General features: G+C 42.2%; 1 protein-coding gene across 2 annotated transcripts in view; it reads right to left on the reverse strand.

Moving 5' to 3' along the window:
- Positions 1 to 19292, reverse strand: part of B3GLCT (beta 3-glucosyltransferase) — a 571051-nt gene that overhangs the window by 36854 nt on the left and 514905 nt on the right. For both annotated transcript variants that reach the window (XM_075337354.1, XM_075337355.1), the window contains exons 10-12: positions 17378 to 17447; positions 14674 to 14787; positions 7464 to 7563 (exon numbers count right to left, since the gene is read on the reverse strand). In XM_075337354.1, coding sequence (XP_075193469.1) covers positions 7464 to 7563; positions 14674 to 14787; positions 17378 to 17447 — 284 coding nt within the window. The remainder of the gene's footprint in view (positions 1 to 7463; positions 7564 to 14673; positions 14788 to 17377; positions 17448 to 19292) is intronic.

Raw genomic sequence — 19292 nt, forward strand, 5'->3', positions numbered from 1 at the left:
CCCTTGCCAGCCTTGTGACCCTCCACGATCTTGTCTCTGATGGCCTTGGAATGCTCCTTTGTCTTTCCCATGTTGACCAAGTATGAGTGCTGTTGACAAGTTTGGGGAGGGTCTTAATTAGTCAGAAAAGGCTGGAAAAAGAGATAATTAATCGAAACATGTGAAGCTCATTGTTCTTTGTGCCTGAAATACTTCTTAATACTTTAGGGGAACCAAACAGAATTCTGGTGGTTTGAGGGGTTGAATAATAAATGACCCTCTGAATAAACTTTTCACAATTTAAAAAAAAAAAAAAAAGAAACAACATTCTTTTTTGCTGCAGTGCATTTCACACTTCCAGGCTGATCTACAGTCCAAATGTCACAATGCCAAGTTAATTCCGAATGTGTAAACCTGCTAAATCTGCAGGGGGTTGAATACTACTTGTAGGCACTATAGAAAAAGGGGGGAGACCCCGCTCACCTGATCTGAGATGAAATCCGGACCGTGCAAGGAAAGGAGGAAGGAAGCCTCCTAGCACAGGCAGAAACGAAGACAAAGTTTTCCAGCACAGGTCCAAAAATGGGTTAAAACTTGAAACTTTATTTCATGTCCATTAAAAAATTTCCATCAAGCAATCAGGAAAAAATACAGATAGGAGGACGCGTTTCGAACATTGTAGTTCTTAATCTGTCTCTAAAGAATACAAACTGACAGAATGGTTTAAAAAGACATGAGACCGGAGACTCATCTCCGGTCTCATGTCTTTTTAAACCATTCTGTCAGTTTGTATTCTTTAGAGACAGATTAAGAACTACAATGTTCGAAACGCATCCTCCTATCTGTATTTTTTCCTGATTGCTTGATGGAAATTTTTTAATGGACATTAAATAAAGTTTCAAGTTTTAACCCATTTTTGGACCTGTGCTGGAAAACTTTCGTCGTTTCTACTTGTAGGCACTGTATATATATATATATACATACATACATAGAGATACTTTCACAGCACAAAACATGGATAGAACTGTAGCTTGGTCCACTGACTGAGTGATAACCACAGACAAGGATTTCCTATTAAACACAATAGGCGTCGGTGAGTTTCCATAGTTGAACAGCTATCTTCCGAAATGCCTTCATACACAGAAGTGACCTGCCCAGAGAAACACTCCAGCGTTCTCAATGAGCAAGCCAATGCCAGGCTGCTTTGATGGTGGCTTATATCCTGGAAAACAAAAGGATCAGCCCTTGGGAATCCAACGTGCTGGATGCTTATTTTTACCTGTTTGGGGGAGAGTTGGCAAGTCCCCATCGACATTAGATTAACAGCTGATATTGCCAATATCAGTTGATTCATTCAATTTTAATCTAATGTCTTAATTGAAGCAATTTTAAGCTAAGCGGAGACTCACAAAAGGGGTTGCTTACTAACCAGGGCAACCGCTTCTCAATCCTGATGTTTGCCCCAGTAAAATGACAACAGTTATACTCACCTACAGTGCAGTTTCATGGGTGACAGCACTGGCTCTCCTGGGGATCACATGACATTATCATGTGATCCGGCAGCGAATCAGCGGCTACTGCACTCTCCCCAGCTTTGGACAAATCACATACATCCAGAGGAAGAGCGAGCGACTTCTCACTCACTTAATCCAAAGTATGCAACTTGACCAAAGGTGGAGAGAGTAAAGTGCCCGCCGACTGACCACAGGGACTGCATGACAATGTCACACTATCCCTAAGATATCCAGTGTTGATATTGATGCAACAACACCATAGGTGAATATAATTGTTATTTTACTGGGGAAACATTGAGATTGCAAAGAAGTTGTCACCCTTGAAATAGCACCACTAGCCTAATCAGAAGCGTAACAGTTCCTGGTATCAAATTTGCCCTATAGAAGAGTATGGGTCTGAGTTGCAATGCTAAGCAGATCCAATAGACAAAAAAGTCCCTGTTGTTCGACTGAACAAAAGGAAAACAAAAACATTTTTGTAATTCACACCTTTAATTACATTCCAAAATACAGCAACTTGCTAACACCACAAGAAATGACCGAATTCTTTCACCTTGCTCCAGCGGCCGGGTGAGTATTCCATGGCCGCTAGAAGAAAGAATTGTGAACCTCCTCCAAACTGATGAAATTCCTGGCGCCTCTTCTGATTTCTAGGCCCGGTACATCATTGTTCTGAAGCAATACATGCATGACATCGCACCACGCCGGCTAATCAGAAGAGGTGCCGGAGATACCAGCAGGTAGGAGGAGGTTCCCAGCACTTACAACTGGTGGCACATAAAAGTGTTATTATTTTCATTGCTCCCCTTGCTTGGCTCAGTCTGTACATGTGTCTCCCTCTCTTCGCTCTGTATATCGACCATTTCACCTGATTTATGGTATCTGGTTGCTGGCTGGACAATTTTTATAACGTTAGTTACTATTCCTCTAGAGGAGACAATACAGAAGTATATTTGCAATTGTTCACAACTTCTCATAAACATCCAATTTATATTAGACAAGTTATCAAAATGCATAAAATAAAGATATCAACGAAATGAAAGGCTCTATAAAGATATAATAATTAATGAGACTGTTCGAATTATGAGCCCACAAGGACGTTTTCTTCCTAGGATATCTCTTCTCATTCAGAAACAATGTTTGAAATTACTTTAATATGCTAAATGCCCAATCAGCTGATAAACCTAATTAAGATCATGGAAATAAAAAAACAAAAACATTGGCACTGCGCCTGCATGAAGTAACCACATCAAATGTCACATCACAGTAACCAACTGATATTGCATTGTTTTCATTGCTAAACTGATGTCTGCCATTCCTGTAGTCTTTTAAAGGGAATCTGTCACCAGGCTTTTTCCTCCCATCTAATAGCAGCCTGATGTAGGGGCAGAGATCCTGATTTCAGTGGTGTGTCCCTCATTTGGCTGCTTGCTGTTATTTTGATAAAGTCACGGTTATATTTGCTGTAAATCTACCAGTTCTCTGAATACTGCACTCTGCATAACCCCGCCCACACGACTGATTGGCAGCTTTATGTGTACACTGTGCATAGACAGAAAGTATTGAGTAATGTCATCACAGAATACAATATTTTTGGGACTATAAAACACAATTTTTAACAAGAAAAGCTCTGCTAAATAGTGTGTGCATCTATGGAGGCAGCTTCCTGTGATGAAAGAGAACACTGACACCGCGATCTCTCCGATCACAGACAGAACTTCTTTTTTCTCTGTTCCATGGAAGTGAGTGGAGGTGCACTGGGGTTCTCTAAGATCCGGAGGCGAGTGTATTCCTCTCTAAAGTTTGTCGCTATGAATACCCACTGAAGATCTATCTTCAGATTGTGAATCACAGTGCTCAGCTTACTCTTGACAGTAGTAACCTTCCACAGAATTGTGTATTCATTAACTTTATATCTTTTTGTTTGTATTATTGTTCTGTTTTTTTTTATTTTTGGGTAGAAATATCTGGAGTTTATCACATGTGTTGACTCAAATTTTCATGTTGGTGTTTCTAATCATGATAGTCTGAGGACTTTTTTTGTATACAAGGATTAAATCAAAGAAATTCTTCACTCGAGAAGGAAGATTGGAGCAGTGATACATCCACAGCATTAATGAGATATGCAATTTTGGTTTAAATCTCCGTTAATGACTGTTATTTCATTACATTTTCTTTTTTATGGAAAAAAAAAATATTCATGGGAATCTGATGAGGATAAATGTATGTGAATAAAATTGTATTCATTTGGTTTGGGCTGATATTAGAATAGGATTATCTTTAAGATGTATTTCAAAGGGGTGTGAATGTTTGTGAAAAAATGTTTTTGTTAATGGACAGGTGTAGAGGGATTTATTTAAAAAAAAAAATGTTTTTGTAAATTTTTTTTATATATCTTTCTTGCATTGCATTATACATTTTTTTATTTAAATATGTTGAATTTAGACATTGGTAATATTTTGTAAATAAGGGGTTAAAATTGATTTCCAGTAAGATTTTGATCATCATTATTGAAAACACTTGTTTTTGTAATGCCCAGTTGGGAACTACAGTGCCTACAAGTAGTATTCAACCCCCTACAGATTTAGCAGGTTTACACATTCGGAATTAACTTGGCATTGTGACATTTGGACTGTAGATCAGCCTGGAAGTGTGAAATGCACTGCAGCAAAAAAGAATGTTATTTCTTTTTTTTTTTATTTTTTTTTTTAAATTGTGAAAAGTTTATTCAGAGGGTCATTTATTATTCAACCCCTCAAACCACCAGAATTCTGTTTGGTTCCCCTAAAGTATTAAGAAGTATTTCAGGCACAAAGACCAATGAGCTTCACATGTTTGGATTAATTATCTCTTTTTCCAGCCTTTTCCGACTAATTAAGACCCTCCCCAAACTTGTGAACAGCACTCATACTTGGTCAACATGGGAAAGACAAAGGAGCATTCCAAGGCCATCAGAGACAAGATCGTGGAGGGTCACAAGGCTGGCAAGGGGTACAAAACCCTTTCCAAGGAGTTGGGCCTACCTGTCTCCACTGTTGGGAGCATCATCCGGAAGTGGAAGGCTTATGAAACTAGTGTTAGCCTTCCACGGCCTGGACAGCCTTTGAAAGTTTCCACCCGTGCCGAGGCCAGGCTTGTCCGAAGAGTCAAGGCTAACCCAAGGACAACAAGGAAGGAGCTCCGGGAAGATCTCATGGCAGTGGGGACATTGGTTTCAGTCAATACCATAAGTAACGTACTCCACCGCAATGGTCTCCGTTCCAGACGAGCCCGTAAGGTACCTTTACTTTCAAAGCGTCATGTCAAGGCTCGCCTACAGTTTGCTCATGATCACTTGGAGGACTCTGAGACAGACTGGTTCAAGGTTCTCTGGTCTGATGAGACCAAGATCGAGATCTTTGGTGCCAACCACACACATGACGTTTGGAGACTGGATGGCACTGCATACGACCCCAAGAATACCATTCCTACAGTCAAGCATGGTGGTGGCAGCATCATGCTGTGGGGCTGTTTCTCAGCCAAGGGGCCTGGCCATCTGGTCTGCATCCATGGGAAGATGGATAGCACGGCCTACCTGGAGATTTTGGCCAAGAACCTGCGCTCCTCCATCAAGGATCTTAAGATGGGTCGTCATTTCATCTTCCAACAAGACAACGACCCAAAGCACACAGCCAAGAAAACCAAGGCCTGGTTTAAGAGGGAAAAAATCAAGGTGTTGCAGTGGCCTAGTCAGTCTCCTGACCTTAACCCAATTGAAAACTTGTGGAAGGAGCTCAAGATTAAAGTCCACATGAGACACCCAAAGAACCTAGATAACTTGGAGAAGATCTGCATGGAGGAGTGGGCCAAGATAACTCCAGAGACCTGTGCCGGCTTGATCAGGTCTTATAAAAGACGATTATTAGCTGTAATTGCAAACAAGGGTTATTCCACAAAATATTAAACATAGGGGTTGAATAATAATTGACCCACACTTTTATGTTGAAAATGTATTAAAATTTAACTGAGCAACATAACTTGTTGGTTTGTAAGATTTATGCATCTGTTAATAAATCCTGCTCTTGTTTGAAGTTTGCAGGCTCTAACTTATTTGCATCTTATCAAACCTGCTAAATCTGCAGGGGGTTGAATACTACTTGTAGGCACTGTATATAAACCTGTTCTATATTCTCTTTGCTATATCTGAAGAAGGCTGCTTTTGTCGTAAAGCCAAAACACGTTATTTGGAATATTTGAAATGGATTGAAAAATTTGAAATCGAGAATTCACGAAGGAATACAAAGAAAACTTTATTGGGAGTGCCAGTATTTTCGAAATGGTTGCTGACCCATTACGAAGGTACCACCTGTTGGGAGTGCTCCCTAGATTTTGTGATATTGGAGGCAGCTTCCTGTGATGAAAGAGAACGCTGACACCGCGATCTCCCCGATTACAGAAATAACTACTTTTCCTTCTAGTGCGCCACACAGATTTAAGTGATCTGTGCAGAGCAGAAGAGGAAGCTGCCTTCCACCCTCTTAACTCGTGGACACTTCAGGTCACATGATCTGAAAGGTCCTTGCGTTAATCAGGTAAAGGGTCCTTCAACTGCTCAGCAAATGCAGCCTCCCAATCCCAGTAGCTTCCTCTTCTGCTCTGCACTGATCACATAAATAAGTGTGGAGTAGAAAGAGAGACCTGCAAAAATTGCAAGATGTGGTAATATACAGTGTGTGTTTTTGTATTAATGTGCGTTTGTATGTGTGTAAATGTGCATGTAGCAGAGCTGTGCATGTATATGTGCATGTTTAGCAGAGGTGTGTATATATGTGCATATGTAGCATTGCTGTGTGCGTATAATTCACACTGTAGAGAGACACCAACAATAGATTTATTACCTCCCAATTCTACACTAGTACATTAAAATTAGTAATGAGCGAGCACTACCAAGCTCAGGTGCTCGGTACTAGTAACTAGTGATGAGTGAGCACTACCATGCTCAGGTGCTCGGTACTCGTAACTAGTGATGAGCGGGCACTAACATGCTTGGGTGCTTGGTACTCGTAACTAGTGATGAGCGGGCACTACCATGCTTGGGTGCTCGGTACTCGTAACTAGTGATGAGTGAACACGACCATGCTCGGTACTCATAACTAGTGATGCAAGCCCTACCATGCTCGGGTGCTCAGTACTCGTAACTAGTGATGAGCGAGCACAACCATGCACAGGTGCTCACTACTCGTAACTAGTAATGAGCGAGCACTACCATGCTCGGGTGCTCAGTACTCGTAACTAGTGATGAGTGAACACTACCATGCTCTCATGCTCTAGTACTTGGTACTCTTAACTAGTGATGAGTGAGCGATACCATGCTTGGTAACTAGTGATGCAAGCACTACCATGCTCGGGTGCTCAGTACTCATTACTATTGATGAGTGAGCACTATCGTGCTCAGTACTTGTAACAAGCATTTTGATGCTCGGATGGGCTTGACTCGTTTAATGATTATAATGGAAGTCAATTGGGAAGTCAAGCATTTTTCCGGAAAATTTCCTATAAAAATGCTCGAGTCCCCCATTGAGTTCTAATATTCTCTGTAAACGAGTCGATCCTGTCCGAGCATCAAAATGCTAGTTACAAGTACTCAGCACCCTAGTATGGTAGTGCTCGCTCATCACTAGTAATGAGTACAGAGCACCCGAGCATGGTAGTGCTCACTCACCACTAATATTTATCCCTCCACTTTACACCACCAGGGAAGTTTTAAATAATTGGAAATTTTTTTTTTGCTATTTTCTGCTGTCTAAACCTAGGGTGTGTTTTATCGTAAGAAAAATACGGTAAGTAATTTTCATTTTATTTGTACATTTTAATTTTGCAAATCGAAAAAAGTTCCACACAGGGAAAACATTCTGCATTGAGAAACACTAAGTACTATGCACAAAATGCCCTTTTTTATTTTTAAAATGTAGTGAATATATGAAGCCATACCTGATCAGGGTATCATCATCCACTACCACTAGCCACCGTGCAGGTAATACATTCGATTTTAGAAACCGCTCCAAAATAGCAAAGGTTTTCCCACAGTGTCCTGCAATTACAAACAGAAAGTTTTGTTTTAAAAAGATGCGCAATAAAACTAAAGTATTGTGAATACAGCCCTTTCGGCCATCTTAGTCTTCCTTATTCTGAAGCTGCGGTGCATGACGCGTTTACGTCATACACTCGAGCCGGCATTGAGGTCCTGCGCAGGCACACTTTGATCTGCCCTGCTCAAGGCAGATAAAAGTATTGTAGTGTATCTGCGCAGGACCTCAATATCGGCCTGTGTGTATAACGTAAACACGTCATGCACCGCGGCTTCAGAATACGGAAAACTAAGATGGCTGAAAGGGGAGGCGCCGATCGCGGAGAACGGCGCCACCCACCCGACTGTTGAGCACCGGAGCGACCTTCTAGGTGAGTATTATAAATTGTTTTTTGCATTATACCCAGCGGCCTGGGCTCTTATATACAGCATTCCAACATGCTGTATATAACAGCCCAGTGGTGGTGGCCGCAGCCTATAGGGCGAAAAAGTGGTGTTAGGTTCCCTTTTACTCTCTATATAAATGCATTTACTGATACAGATACAGAGAGGGCCCCCCCCTCGCATGTACAGTAAAATATATATATATATATATATATATATTAGAGGGTTAAGGCCACTTTACACGCTACGACATCGCTAAAGCGATCTCGTTGGGGTCACGAAATTTGTGACGCACATCTGGTCGCTTTAGCGATGTTGTTGCGTGTGACACCTATGAGCGATTTTGCATCGTCGCAAAAACGTTCAAAATCGCTCATCGGTGACATGGGGGTACATTCTCGAATATCGTTGCTGCTGCAGTAACAATGTAGTTCGTCGTTCCTGCGGCAGCACACATCGCTCCGTGTGACACTGCAGGAATGAAGAACCTCTCCTTACCAGCCGCCGCCCGTAATGCGGAAGGAAGGTGGTGGGCGGGATGTTACGTCCCGCTGATCTCCGCCCCTCAGCTTCTATTGGGCGGCCGCTTAGTGACGTCGCTGTGACGCCGTATGGACAGCCTTAGAAAGGAGGCGGTTCCCCGGTCACAGCGACGTCGCTAGGCAGGTAAGTAGTGTGACGGGTTTGGGTGATGTTGTGCGCCACGGGCAGCGATTTGCCCATGTCGCAAAACCGATGGGGGCGGGTACCCACGCTGGCGATATTGGTACCGATATCGCAGCGTGTAAAGTGGCCTTTAGACATTGACATGTGGCGTAACTTCCTCTCCTAACTTTCGTACTTTCTCCCATAGAAAATCGAGTGTCAGACTCCATACTCTACTAAATTTTAAGACAACTATAAAAAATGCACAATATGGTATATAAAATGTTAAATATAGGTGACATTTTGTTTATTACTTTTGACACTAATTCAATATTTTGCATTTTCACTTTTACTGTTATTCAAAATGTAAGTGGCTATATTATAAAAAGAAGAAAAAAAAAAGTGATAAAAATCACAAGTGAAATACAAAGCAGCTCAGTATCAAAAAGGTAATGCACTTTGGAAAAGAAATTTAACAGTTTGTCCCACTTCATATTCACTAGGAGATGCAGGAATAGAACATTATAATCGATGGAAGGTTTATAGACTAGTACAATAAAAGAGTAAAGAGGACAACATAAGTCCTGGTAAGTATGTCAGCAAATCGCTGGCTGAGATCATTAACGATACTAGAATTAATTAAGAACAAATACCACGTGCCCAGAAAACGTGTAAAGGCCGCTTTACACGCAGTGACATCACTAAACGAGATATCACTGGGGTCACGGAATTCGTGACGCACATCCGGCCTAGTTAGCAACGTCGTTGCGTGTCACACTTACCTGCGACTGCTAATGATCTGAAAAGTGCCAAAAATTGTTGGTTGTTGACACGTCGTTCGTTTCCCAAAATTCGTTGCTCGTTTGGTAAGCAGGTTGTTCATCGTTCCTGAGGCAGCACACATCGCTAAGTGTGACACCTCAGGAACGACGAACAACACTGTACCTGCGTCCTCCGGCAACGAGGTGGAAGTGACGCTTCTATTGGTGGCCTGCTGTGTGACGTCGCTGTGACGCCGCACGAACCTCCCCCTTAAAAAAAGAGGTTGTTCACCGGCTACAGCGACGTCGTTAGGGAGGTAACTTCGTGTGACGCGTACCAGCGATAACGTTCGCCACGGGCAGCGATTTGCCCGTGATGCACAAACGACGGGGGCGGGGGCGAACGCTAGCGACATCGCTAGTGATGTTGCAGCTTGTAAAGCGGCCTTAACACATAATTAAAATAAATGCAGGAAATACTATAAAAACAGTGGAAATAACCCCTTCACCCTCCAACTTGTTTTCACCTTCCTGACCAGGCCAATTTTTCAATTATGACCACAGTCACTTTATGAGATTATAACACTGGAACACTTCAACGCATCCCGGTGATTTTGAGACTGTTTTTTTGTGACATATTTTACAGGTAAATTTAGAACAATATATTTTGTGTTTATTTGTAAAAATATCAGAAAGTTGGCGAAATGTTCTACATTTTTATTTTTATGCCCTTAAACCAGAGAGTTATGTCACACAAAATAGTTAATAAATAACATTTACCAAATGTGTACTTTACATCAGCATCATTTTTGAAACATAATTTTAGAAGGGTTAAAAGTAGAGATCAGCGGACTCGCAGACACTTGGGATCGACTGTTCGAATCAGGTTAAAAAAAAAAATCTGGTTCAAACGTGGACGGACGCTGGTGCCCATACAAGTCTATGGGGGGACTCGAATCTGGCGCTTAAAAGTGGTGGTAGAAGGGATAGGGGTATTCGTACAAGCGCTCTATACTTACTGGTCTCCGTACAGCTCATTATCTTCATGCATATGCACTGCTTCCCTCACCCACTGGCAGTCCTGGCGTCTCTGATTGGTTGCAGTCACACAGCACCTCCAGCCTGCGTGACAGTGTTTCTGACTAGAACCAATCAGAGGCACTTGTGTGTGTCTACATTGATATAAAAATAAATTTAAAAAATTGGTGTAGGTTACCTTATTATGATACCCAGTACAGAAAACGCAAATGGATATAGACTGCAGCCCCCAGCCATGTGCTTACCTTGGCTGTGTATCAAAATAAGAGGAACCGCATGTGGGTTTTTTTTTAATTATTTAAAAAAATAATTTGAAAACAGTGGCGTTACCAGCAGCGATGAGAGGTGACGTCACTCAGGTTATTTGCGGTCACAGCTCCAGGTTCCCACGGTCCTCCACCTGTGATCTCAGGTAACCTGACCTCAGGTGAGGTCACTCAGTTCAAGGACATCACCTGAGGTAAAGTTACATGTCACAGGTGGAAGACCATTGGAACCTCCAGTTGTGACTGCTAATAACCTGAGTGATGTCACTGCTCATCGCTCCTGCAGGTCATTCTCTGCCTGAACCTCACAGCAGGCAGCAATGTTCTATGCCTGCATGCTGTCACTTCAGATGTAGCATAGTTGGAATTGTCATGGGACCTCGTGTGGATTATGCTTGGCCTGGGTGTTTTGGGGGTTAGGTTTATAAAGGGATGAAAGCCGGTGTGTTTTTTGTATTTTATTTCAAAAAAAGGATTTTTTTTCCGGTGCTTGTTTTTCTTTTCTCTTACAAATTAATAATGGGGGTATCTCATAGACAACGGTCATCACTAATCTAGGGCTTAATGGCAGATGTGAGCTGTTATTAACCCCTTATTACCCAGATTACCACCACACCAGGGCAATCGGGACGAGCCAGGTAAAGTTCCAAGATTATCCCATCTAATGGCTGTGACAATTCTGGAGGGCTGCAGGCTGCTATTTTTAAGCTGGGAGGCCCAATAACCATGGGCCTCCCCAGCCAGAGAATACCAGCTCCCTACAGTCGGCTTTAAAATGGCTGGATATGAAAATTGATGGGGGGGAACTGCACGCCATTTTTTTGTTTATTTTGATATACAGCTAAGATAAGAGCACAGCTGGGTGCTGCAGCCTGTAATCGTATGCTTTATCATTGCTGTGTATCATAATATGGGGGACCCTCTGTCAAGTTTGGATGTATTTATTTTTACATCAATCTAGATGCACATATAGCGCCTCTGATTGGTTGCAGTCAGACAGGCTGTCACACAGGGTAGGGGCTCTGTCTTGCATATGTATGAAGATAATGAGCGGCTCCGGAAGCAGAGTTACTGTCACGCATAGTCTTTCTTTTTTCTTTGATTCTTTTTTTTTATTACCTGGGTGGCCAGATTCATATCGTTACCTGGCATTCCCTGAGAACTCGGGGCCTGGGGTTGGTGCTCGGGTTCTTTTGAAACTGCGCAGATCTGGCATTTTACAGTCCAGGTTCACCCATCACTAGTTAAAAGTTTAATCAGCAATTTCTCATGTTTCCAACAAAATTTATAAAACAATTTTTTTTTAGGCACCACACCACATTTGAAATGACTATGAGGCCTATGTGACAGAAAATACCCAAAAGTGACACCATTCTAAAAACCATTCTAAAAATATCCTCCTCAAAGGAGGCTGATGACAGTGAGAACGTCAGCAGAGAGAAAGTGCATAAGCAAGGCAGAAAATTGTTCAATGAAGGCTTTGGCCGGGCCTGGGGGTCAGTATATGACGACCACTTGGAGGCAGGGGGGAGAAAAGATGCGGACAGAGTGCACTTCAAAAGAAGGGAGGATAAGGCAGGGTAGAGGTGGGATTGGGTTAAAGCGGCAGTTGTTAGAAAGATGGAGACCCACTCCTCTACCCTGTCTATTGCTCGGGTGAGGAGTGTGGGTGAAGTGAAGGCCACCGTAGCACAGCGCAGCAGGGGAGGCAGTGTTGGAGGATGTCAGCCATGTTTCGGTGAGGCCCAGGAAGGATAGATTGCTGGATGTAAAGAGGTCGTGAATGATGTGCAGTTCATTACAGACTTAACCAGCATTCCAGAGCGATCCATAGAAAAGGAGCGGTGGAGTGGGTGAGAGGGGAACAGATTTTTATATTGGTGAGGTTGCAGGAGTTTCTAGTAGGTGGGGAGTGATACGTACAGATATACACGTTTATGCAGAAAAAAATAAATGGTAGGGCTTCTTTAATTTGTTTTTCAGCCAGCAGTAGACAGAGCAACACACATAGGTTATAGATGAAACTGGAAATGTTTTAATGAAACCCCATTGCAAATACACAGGAAGGATGTGACAACTCAGCAGAACTTCGGGATAGCACAGCACTTCTGGCAGGGTGGTGCACAAGTAGGTTCAAAACCCATATGTCGTATCAAGCAATACTTGGCCCGCAATGTGCGATTTTGTTCAATTTACTTTAAAAATACAGAAATGAAACAAGTACAAAACACCTATTACATCAGTGGTGGATGCCGCGGTCTGCACACAGCGCTCTAACATCCTGATGGAGTGATAATTAAACATGTCTGCACACGGATGAAGGTCGCCTGACCAAAACATTTGTGCCCATTTAATTTCTGGATATTTCAAATAAATCCACAATCACCTATTGAGTATTACTTGATACAACCTAGCTGAACTGGCACAAGAAATATAACAAGCAGCATAAGAAATGTTATCAAACTATACAAAACTAAATGCTAAAAACATGATGGGACTCTTCAGAATAGTTTTCAAATAGGTTCTCTCAATTCATTCTCTTTAGCATGCGTTCCAGCAATTGGCTAAGCACAGACTGTAAAGTTCCTGAAAGAATCTGCTGATGGAGGAGTATAACACTAGCCTCCTCCGAGTAAAAAGCAGCTAAATAATTTTTCAATTGAAGGTTGGTTCAAAACTTCCTCCAACAGCAACCATTGTGTGGACAGGAGAACTGTGCAGTCTGTGAGGAAGGAGGAGAACCTGCAACAAAGTCCTCTGCTCAACATATACGTGAAACTAAAAATAAAGTGGACAACCCATTTAAAGAAGCCCTACCATGAAGTTTTTATTAATTAAATGTCTGTATATATGCATGTAACCTAGTGTGAGTGTATCAATATCCTCACCTATGGCTGCTCTCTCTGGTGTCCAGCGCCGCTCTGCTCCTCTTCTCAGTGATGTCACCGCTGCTCTCACCAATGTCCAGCGCTGTTCTGTTCCTCTTCTCAGTGATGTCACCGCTGCGCTCTCCGGTGTCCAAGGCCGCTCTGCTCCTCTTCTCAGTGATGTGCTCTTCAGACTCTCTAGATCACTCTATGCTCTATGCATATGAGCCGGAAGTTTATTTTACAACGTAAGTCTATGGTGCCTTGTCCTGACGCTTTATTGACTTAAGCGGGCTTTACACGCTATGAGATCGCTACAGCGATCTCGTTGGGGTCACGGATTTTGTGACGCACATCCGGTCGCTTTAGCAATGCCGTTGCGTGTGACACCTATGAGCGATTTTGCATCGTCGCAAAAACGTGCAAAATCGCTCATCGGCGACATGGGGGTCCATTCTCAAATATTGTTACTGCAGCAGTAACGAAGTTGTTCCTCGTTCCTGTGGAAGCACACATCGCTCCGTTTGACACCGCAGGAACGAGGAACCTCTCCTTTCCTGCCTCCCGGCCACAATGCGGAAGGAAGGAGGTGGGCGGGAGGTTCGTCCCGCTCATCTCCGCCCCTCCGCTTCTATTGGGCGGCGGTTCAGTAACGCTGCTGTGACGTTGCTGTGACGCAGAACGAACCGCCCCCTTAGAAAGGAGGCGGTTCGCCGGTCACAGCGACGTCGCACGGAAGGTAAGTAGTGTGACGGGTCCGGGCGATGTTGTGCGACACGGACAGAGATTTGCCCGTGTCGCACAACCGATGGGGGTGGGTACGCACGATGGCAATATCGGTACCGATATTGCAGTGTATAAGGCGGCCTTTACATTGTAATATTCTGAGTCATGCAGAGCGTGACCTGGAGAATCTGCAGAGTTGATATGCCGCTAAGAAGAGGAGCAGAACAGCTCCAGACACCGGAGAAAGTGTCAGTAGGAGAGTATATTAACACACTGACACTACATTACAGGCACATACAGAGATTTAATGAATACAAAGCTTCTTGGGAGGGCTTCTATAACATAAAATACAACTTCACCCTCTGCTTATAACACAGAAGAGTGATTTTACATAAGCATCAATGAATGGACAATGTGTAATTTTACCTCTTTCAACATTTGGAATTCCAAGGTCGATTGTAGGAATTGAGGGTTCGGCAAAGTCACTATAGTATTCAAGGTGCACAGCACTTTTTTCCCAAGTCTGTTTCACAACAGGTACTGAAAAAATACAATATAGGATGAAGTGTTATTCACTACAAATTATACAATATATACAACACGTCACATACTGTAGGTTAATATAGAATGTACAGTGGGTATGGAAAGTCTTCAGACCCCTTTAAATTTTTCACTCTGTTTCATTGCAGCCATTTGGCAAATTCAAAAAAGTTCATTTATTTCTCAGTAAAGGATACTCTCTCCCCATCTTAACAGGAAAAAAAAAACCAGAAATGTAGAAATTTTTGCAAATCTATTAAACAAGAAAAACTGTAATATCACATGGTCATAAGTGTTCAGACCCTCTGCTCAGACAGGTGTGAAAAACTTGTTGCATCATTCCCAAGAAGACTCAAGGCTGTATTAGCTCAAAACGATGCTTGTACTCAGTACTGAGCAAAGGGTCTGAATATTTATGACCATGTAATATTTCAGTTTTTCATTTCTAATAAATTTTCAAAAATTTCTACAATTCTGTTTTTTTCTGTCAGGATGGGGTGCAGCGTGTACATTAATGAGAAGAGAAAAAAAACTTTTTTGAATTTACCAAATGACTGCAATGAAACAAATCTTGCCACAATTCTGTCTCTGAGCTCCTTGGGCAGTTCCTTTGACCTCATGATTCTCATTTGGTCTGACATGCAGTGTGAGCTGTGAGGTCTTCTATAGAGAGGTGTGCACCTTTTCAAATCAAGTTTGACCAGATTAATAAAACACAGCTGGACTCCAATGAAGTTGAAGAACCATCTCAAGGAGGATCACGAGGCAATGTACGGCATGTGACTTAAATATTAGTGTCTGAGCAAAGGGTCTGAATACTTATGACCATGTGATATTATAGTTTTTCTTGTTTAACAGATTTGCAAAAATTTCTACATTTGTTTTTTTCTGTTAAGATGGGGCGAGAGTGTACTTTACTGAGAAAAAAAAAAGAACTTTTTTGAATTTACCAAATGGCTGCAATGAAACAGAGTGAAAAATTTAAAGGGGTCTGAATACTTTCCGTACCCACTGTAAATATAAAATAGAACAGTGTCCTGTAAGTAACTTGCCATTATTTTATATGTCTTTTGCCTTTTTTAGGTCCAAAATACAGTATGGCATAACTTCATGACATATCTATATAGCAATTGGAGCTCTGTTTGTTGACGCAAAGCTGCAAATTTCCTGGATAGAAGATGTACAAATGGTAGAATTCTCCCTCCAATACAAGGAGCTTCATAGTACATTGGATACTGTTCAATTCCATTTGGAAAATGTAAGCTACCAAGAACCATATACAGTGGTGCCTGCGGGCAACACAAATTTATCATTACATGTAAAATCTATTCCCAAGTAGGGATAAGCAAACACCAACTGTAAAGGTACGTGCCCACGATCAGAACCCTCTGCGGGGCCACGAGTCTCCTCCGCAGGAGACTGCAGCTGCTCATGCCCACGATCAGGGTTCAGTGCGCTGCGGTCTCTCGCTTGTGTTCTCCCTATGGAGGATGCTTGTGACTCCACAGCAAAGAATTGACATGCTGCGACTCAGGAAAGCTGCACTGCAGGTCATTTTTCACTACAGGCCGTACACGCACAGTGGGCATGGGATTTCTAGAAATCCCATCCACTGTGCTTGTACTGTACAATGCAGTGTTTTGGAAGCAGCGAAAACACTCTGCATCCAAAATGTTGTAAACAGATAGCGGGCACGTACCCTAAAGTTCAGGGTTCATATCGAACACCGGGTGTCTGTGCCTGTTATCAGCATCATTTTGATTGGTCTTCTGTAGTTTGTGACTTGCTGGCTGTTCCAGTGTTTCATGGAGCACGCCGGAGGTCACTCTTATGAGCTTGTTCTGCCTCTCATAGACTTGCGTTGAAAACTTGTGATGTAAACTCTGACTTCTGGCAAGTTAGAAGTTACAGTCACAATGTGGCACTGTGGGACCGAAGATGCTGGGGGGAGAGATCACATGTATATATAAGTAAGGGCAGGGACTTTAGATTAAGAGCACCACTTTAGTGCATGAAAAAAAAAAAAAAGCTGGAGTGGTACTTTAAACGGTTTAACCACTATCACCTTCTCAATGACCATATTTCCACCTTGTTAAATAATATGGATGTTTGGTTTGTCCAAAGGAGAGAAGTAAATATGTCAAATGAGACGGGGAGAACCAGTGCTGACATGGCTGGAATAGAGTCGGAGGGGAGTAGAGCAATTACTTTATTGGGGGGAAACAAGAATTGAGAGAAGGTTGTTCGAATAGTAAACAACCCCTTTAAATTTAGATATTGTAGAATGGAAGGGGTTAAAAAGTAGAAAACTATTTTTGCAGAAATATATTACAGCATTTTCATTTTCTTTGTTGGTGTACACAAGTGACTCGTTTCGGCTATAAACACAGTCTATAATTCAAGGAACTGTGATACAGTGGTTTTACATATGAATGTGCAGATTTATCGCTTCTACTGTGATGTCGGCTTTCATTATTTTTCTGAAAGTGAAACATAAGACGACAACAAACTGCCCTTTTTTTCCAACAATAATAATATATCCTATCAATTTACCCAATAGCATTCTATATCAGAAGAAAACAAAACATACTTCTGTCTTTGTGAAACTTTTTGCATGTTTTCACAGCAACAAATATCTCTTCTGCCTTCACTGGTTTGCCCTAAAAAGAGAAAACAAACACTGTAAAAACAAAGTTTACATAAAGTTAGCTTTCAAAGGGGTTGACAAATTAGAAAAATAAATAATATTAGTAGAAAGAAAAAAAAACATTGGCAAAAAGCAAAAACATAAAATAAACAAAACGCTACTCTCTAGCACTGATGCCCTGACAGCGTTCGCTATCATTTGTTGTAAGCATCCAATCAGTGACAGCATTGGTCACATGCTGTATGATACCGACATTACCACTAGGGATGAGTGGACCTGTAAAAGTTCGGTTCAGTGGGTTCATCCGGACTGTAGGTAAAGTTCGGCTCCAGACTTGACCTGAACCTCAATGGAAGTCACTAATTGGACAGTTCAAGTTTCTGCCCACATGCAGCTAGCCATATACAAGTTTCTTCCGAAAGAGGATGGGCGGGGTTTTTCCATTTTTTTGCGGGGGGCACACCTCATCCGATAACACTGTTTACTTCGAGTGAAATCCATTCAAAAACTGCAGAAGGCTCGCACTGGGTTGAGCACCAAGCGTTCCGGAGCACAGCGATGCTCACTCGAGTGGTCTGCATATGTAACGCACCCAAACTCTGAACTCAAACCAGTTCACTTATCTCCAATTACCACTAGAGATGAGTGAAACTGAAGTTCAGTGTTTGGTACGAACTCAGACTTTTCCAAGAAAACAAAGTTCGGGTTTGGAGTTAGAGTGCTGGACATATGCAAACCACTCGCTCAAGCATCGCTGTGCTCAGGTACGGTCGGGGCTCAGCCCAGTGTGAACTGCTTTCAGTGTTTGAACGGGTCGCACAGGGGGTAACAACAGCATGATCAGATGTAGTGTGCACCACACAAAAGATACCTTACACACCCTCACCCAGAAATGTTCTGTTTATGGCTGCATGAGACCCAAACTGCCAGTGACTTTAAGTGAAACTCAGGTCAAGTCTGAGTCCATAACTGAACTGTAAAAAAGTTTGTCTGGACTCGCAGAACCCAAACCTCTATAGGTCCGCTCATTTCTAATTACCACTTGTATGAGACCCAAAATGCCAGTAGTAATGCACTTGAATATTACGGACTGAATGAATAAAAGAGGATCTGTAGGACCGGGCAGTGGCCACTACACAGTTGACAGAGGTGCTCTGCTCAGTTCCACAACTGTGAACATCAGGCTGCCATAGACATTCAGGATATCACCCTCAAAGGGATAGGGCATCAATATAAACGTAGTAGAGTAACCCTTTCAGGTGTAGAACTGGTACAGTGCCTTGCGAAAGTATTCGGCCCCCTTGAATTTTTCAACCTTTTCTCACATTTCAGGCTTCAAACATAAAAGATAAAAAATTTAATGTTATGGTGAAGAATCAACAACAAGTGGGACACAATTGTGAAGGTGAACGATATTTATTGCTTATTTTAAACTTTTTAAAAAAATAAATAACTGAAAATTGGGGTGTGCAATATTATTCGTCCCATTTAAGTTAATACTGTTTAGTGCCACCTTTTGCTGCGATTACACCTGCAAGTCCCTTGGGGTATGTGTCTATCAGTTTTGCACATCGAGAGACTGAAATTCTTGCCCATTCTTCCTTTGCAAATAGCTGGAGCTGAAAGAGGTTGGATGGAGAGCGTTTGTGAACTGCAGTTTTCAGCTCTTTCCACAGATTCTCGATTGGATTCAGGTCAAGACTTTGACTTGGCCATTCTAACACCTGGATACGTTTATTTGTGAACCATTCCATTGTAGATTTTGCTTTATGTTTGGGATCATTGTCTTGTTGGAAGAAAAATCTCCGTTCCAGTCTCAGGTCTTTTGCAGACTCCAACAGGTTTTCTTCAAGAATGG

This window comes from Anomaloglossus baeobatrachus, chromosome 2 (genome assembly GCF_048569485.1).
Source record: "Anomaloglossus baeobatrachus isolate aAnoBae1 chromosome 2, aAnoBae1.hap1, whole genome shotgun sequence".
Taxonomy (NCBI): Eukaryota; Metazoa; Chordata; class Amphibia; order Anura; family Aromobatidae; genus Anomaloglossus; species Anomaloglossus baeobatrachus.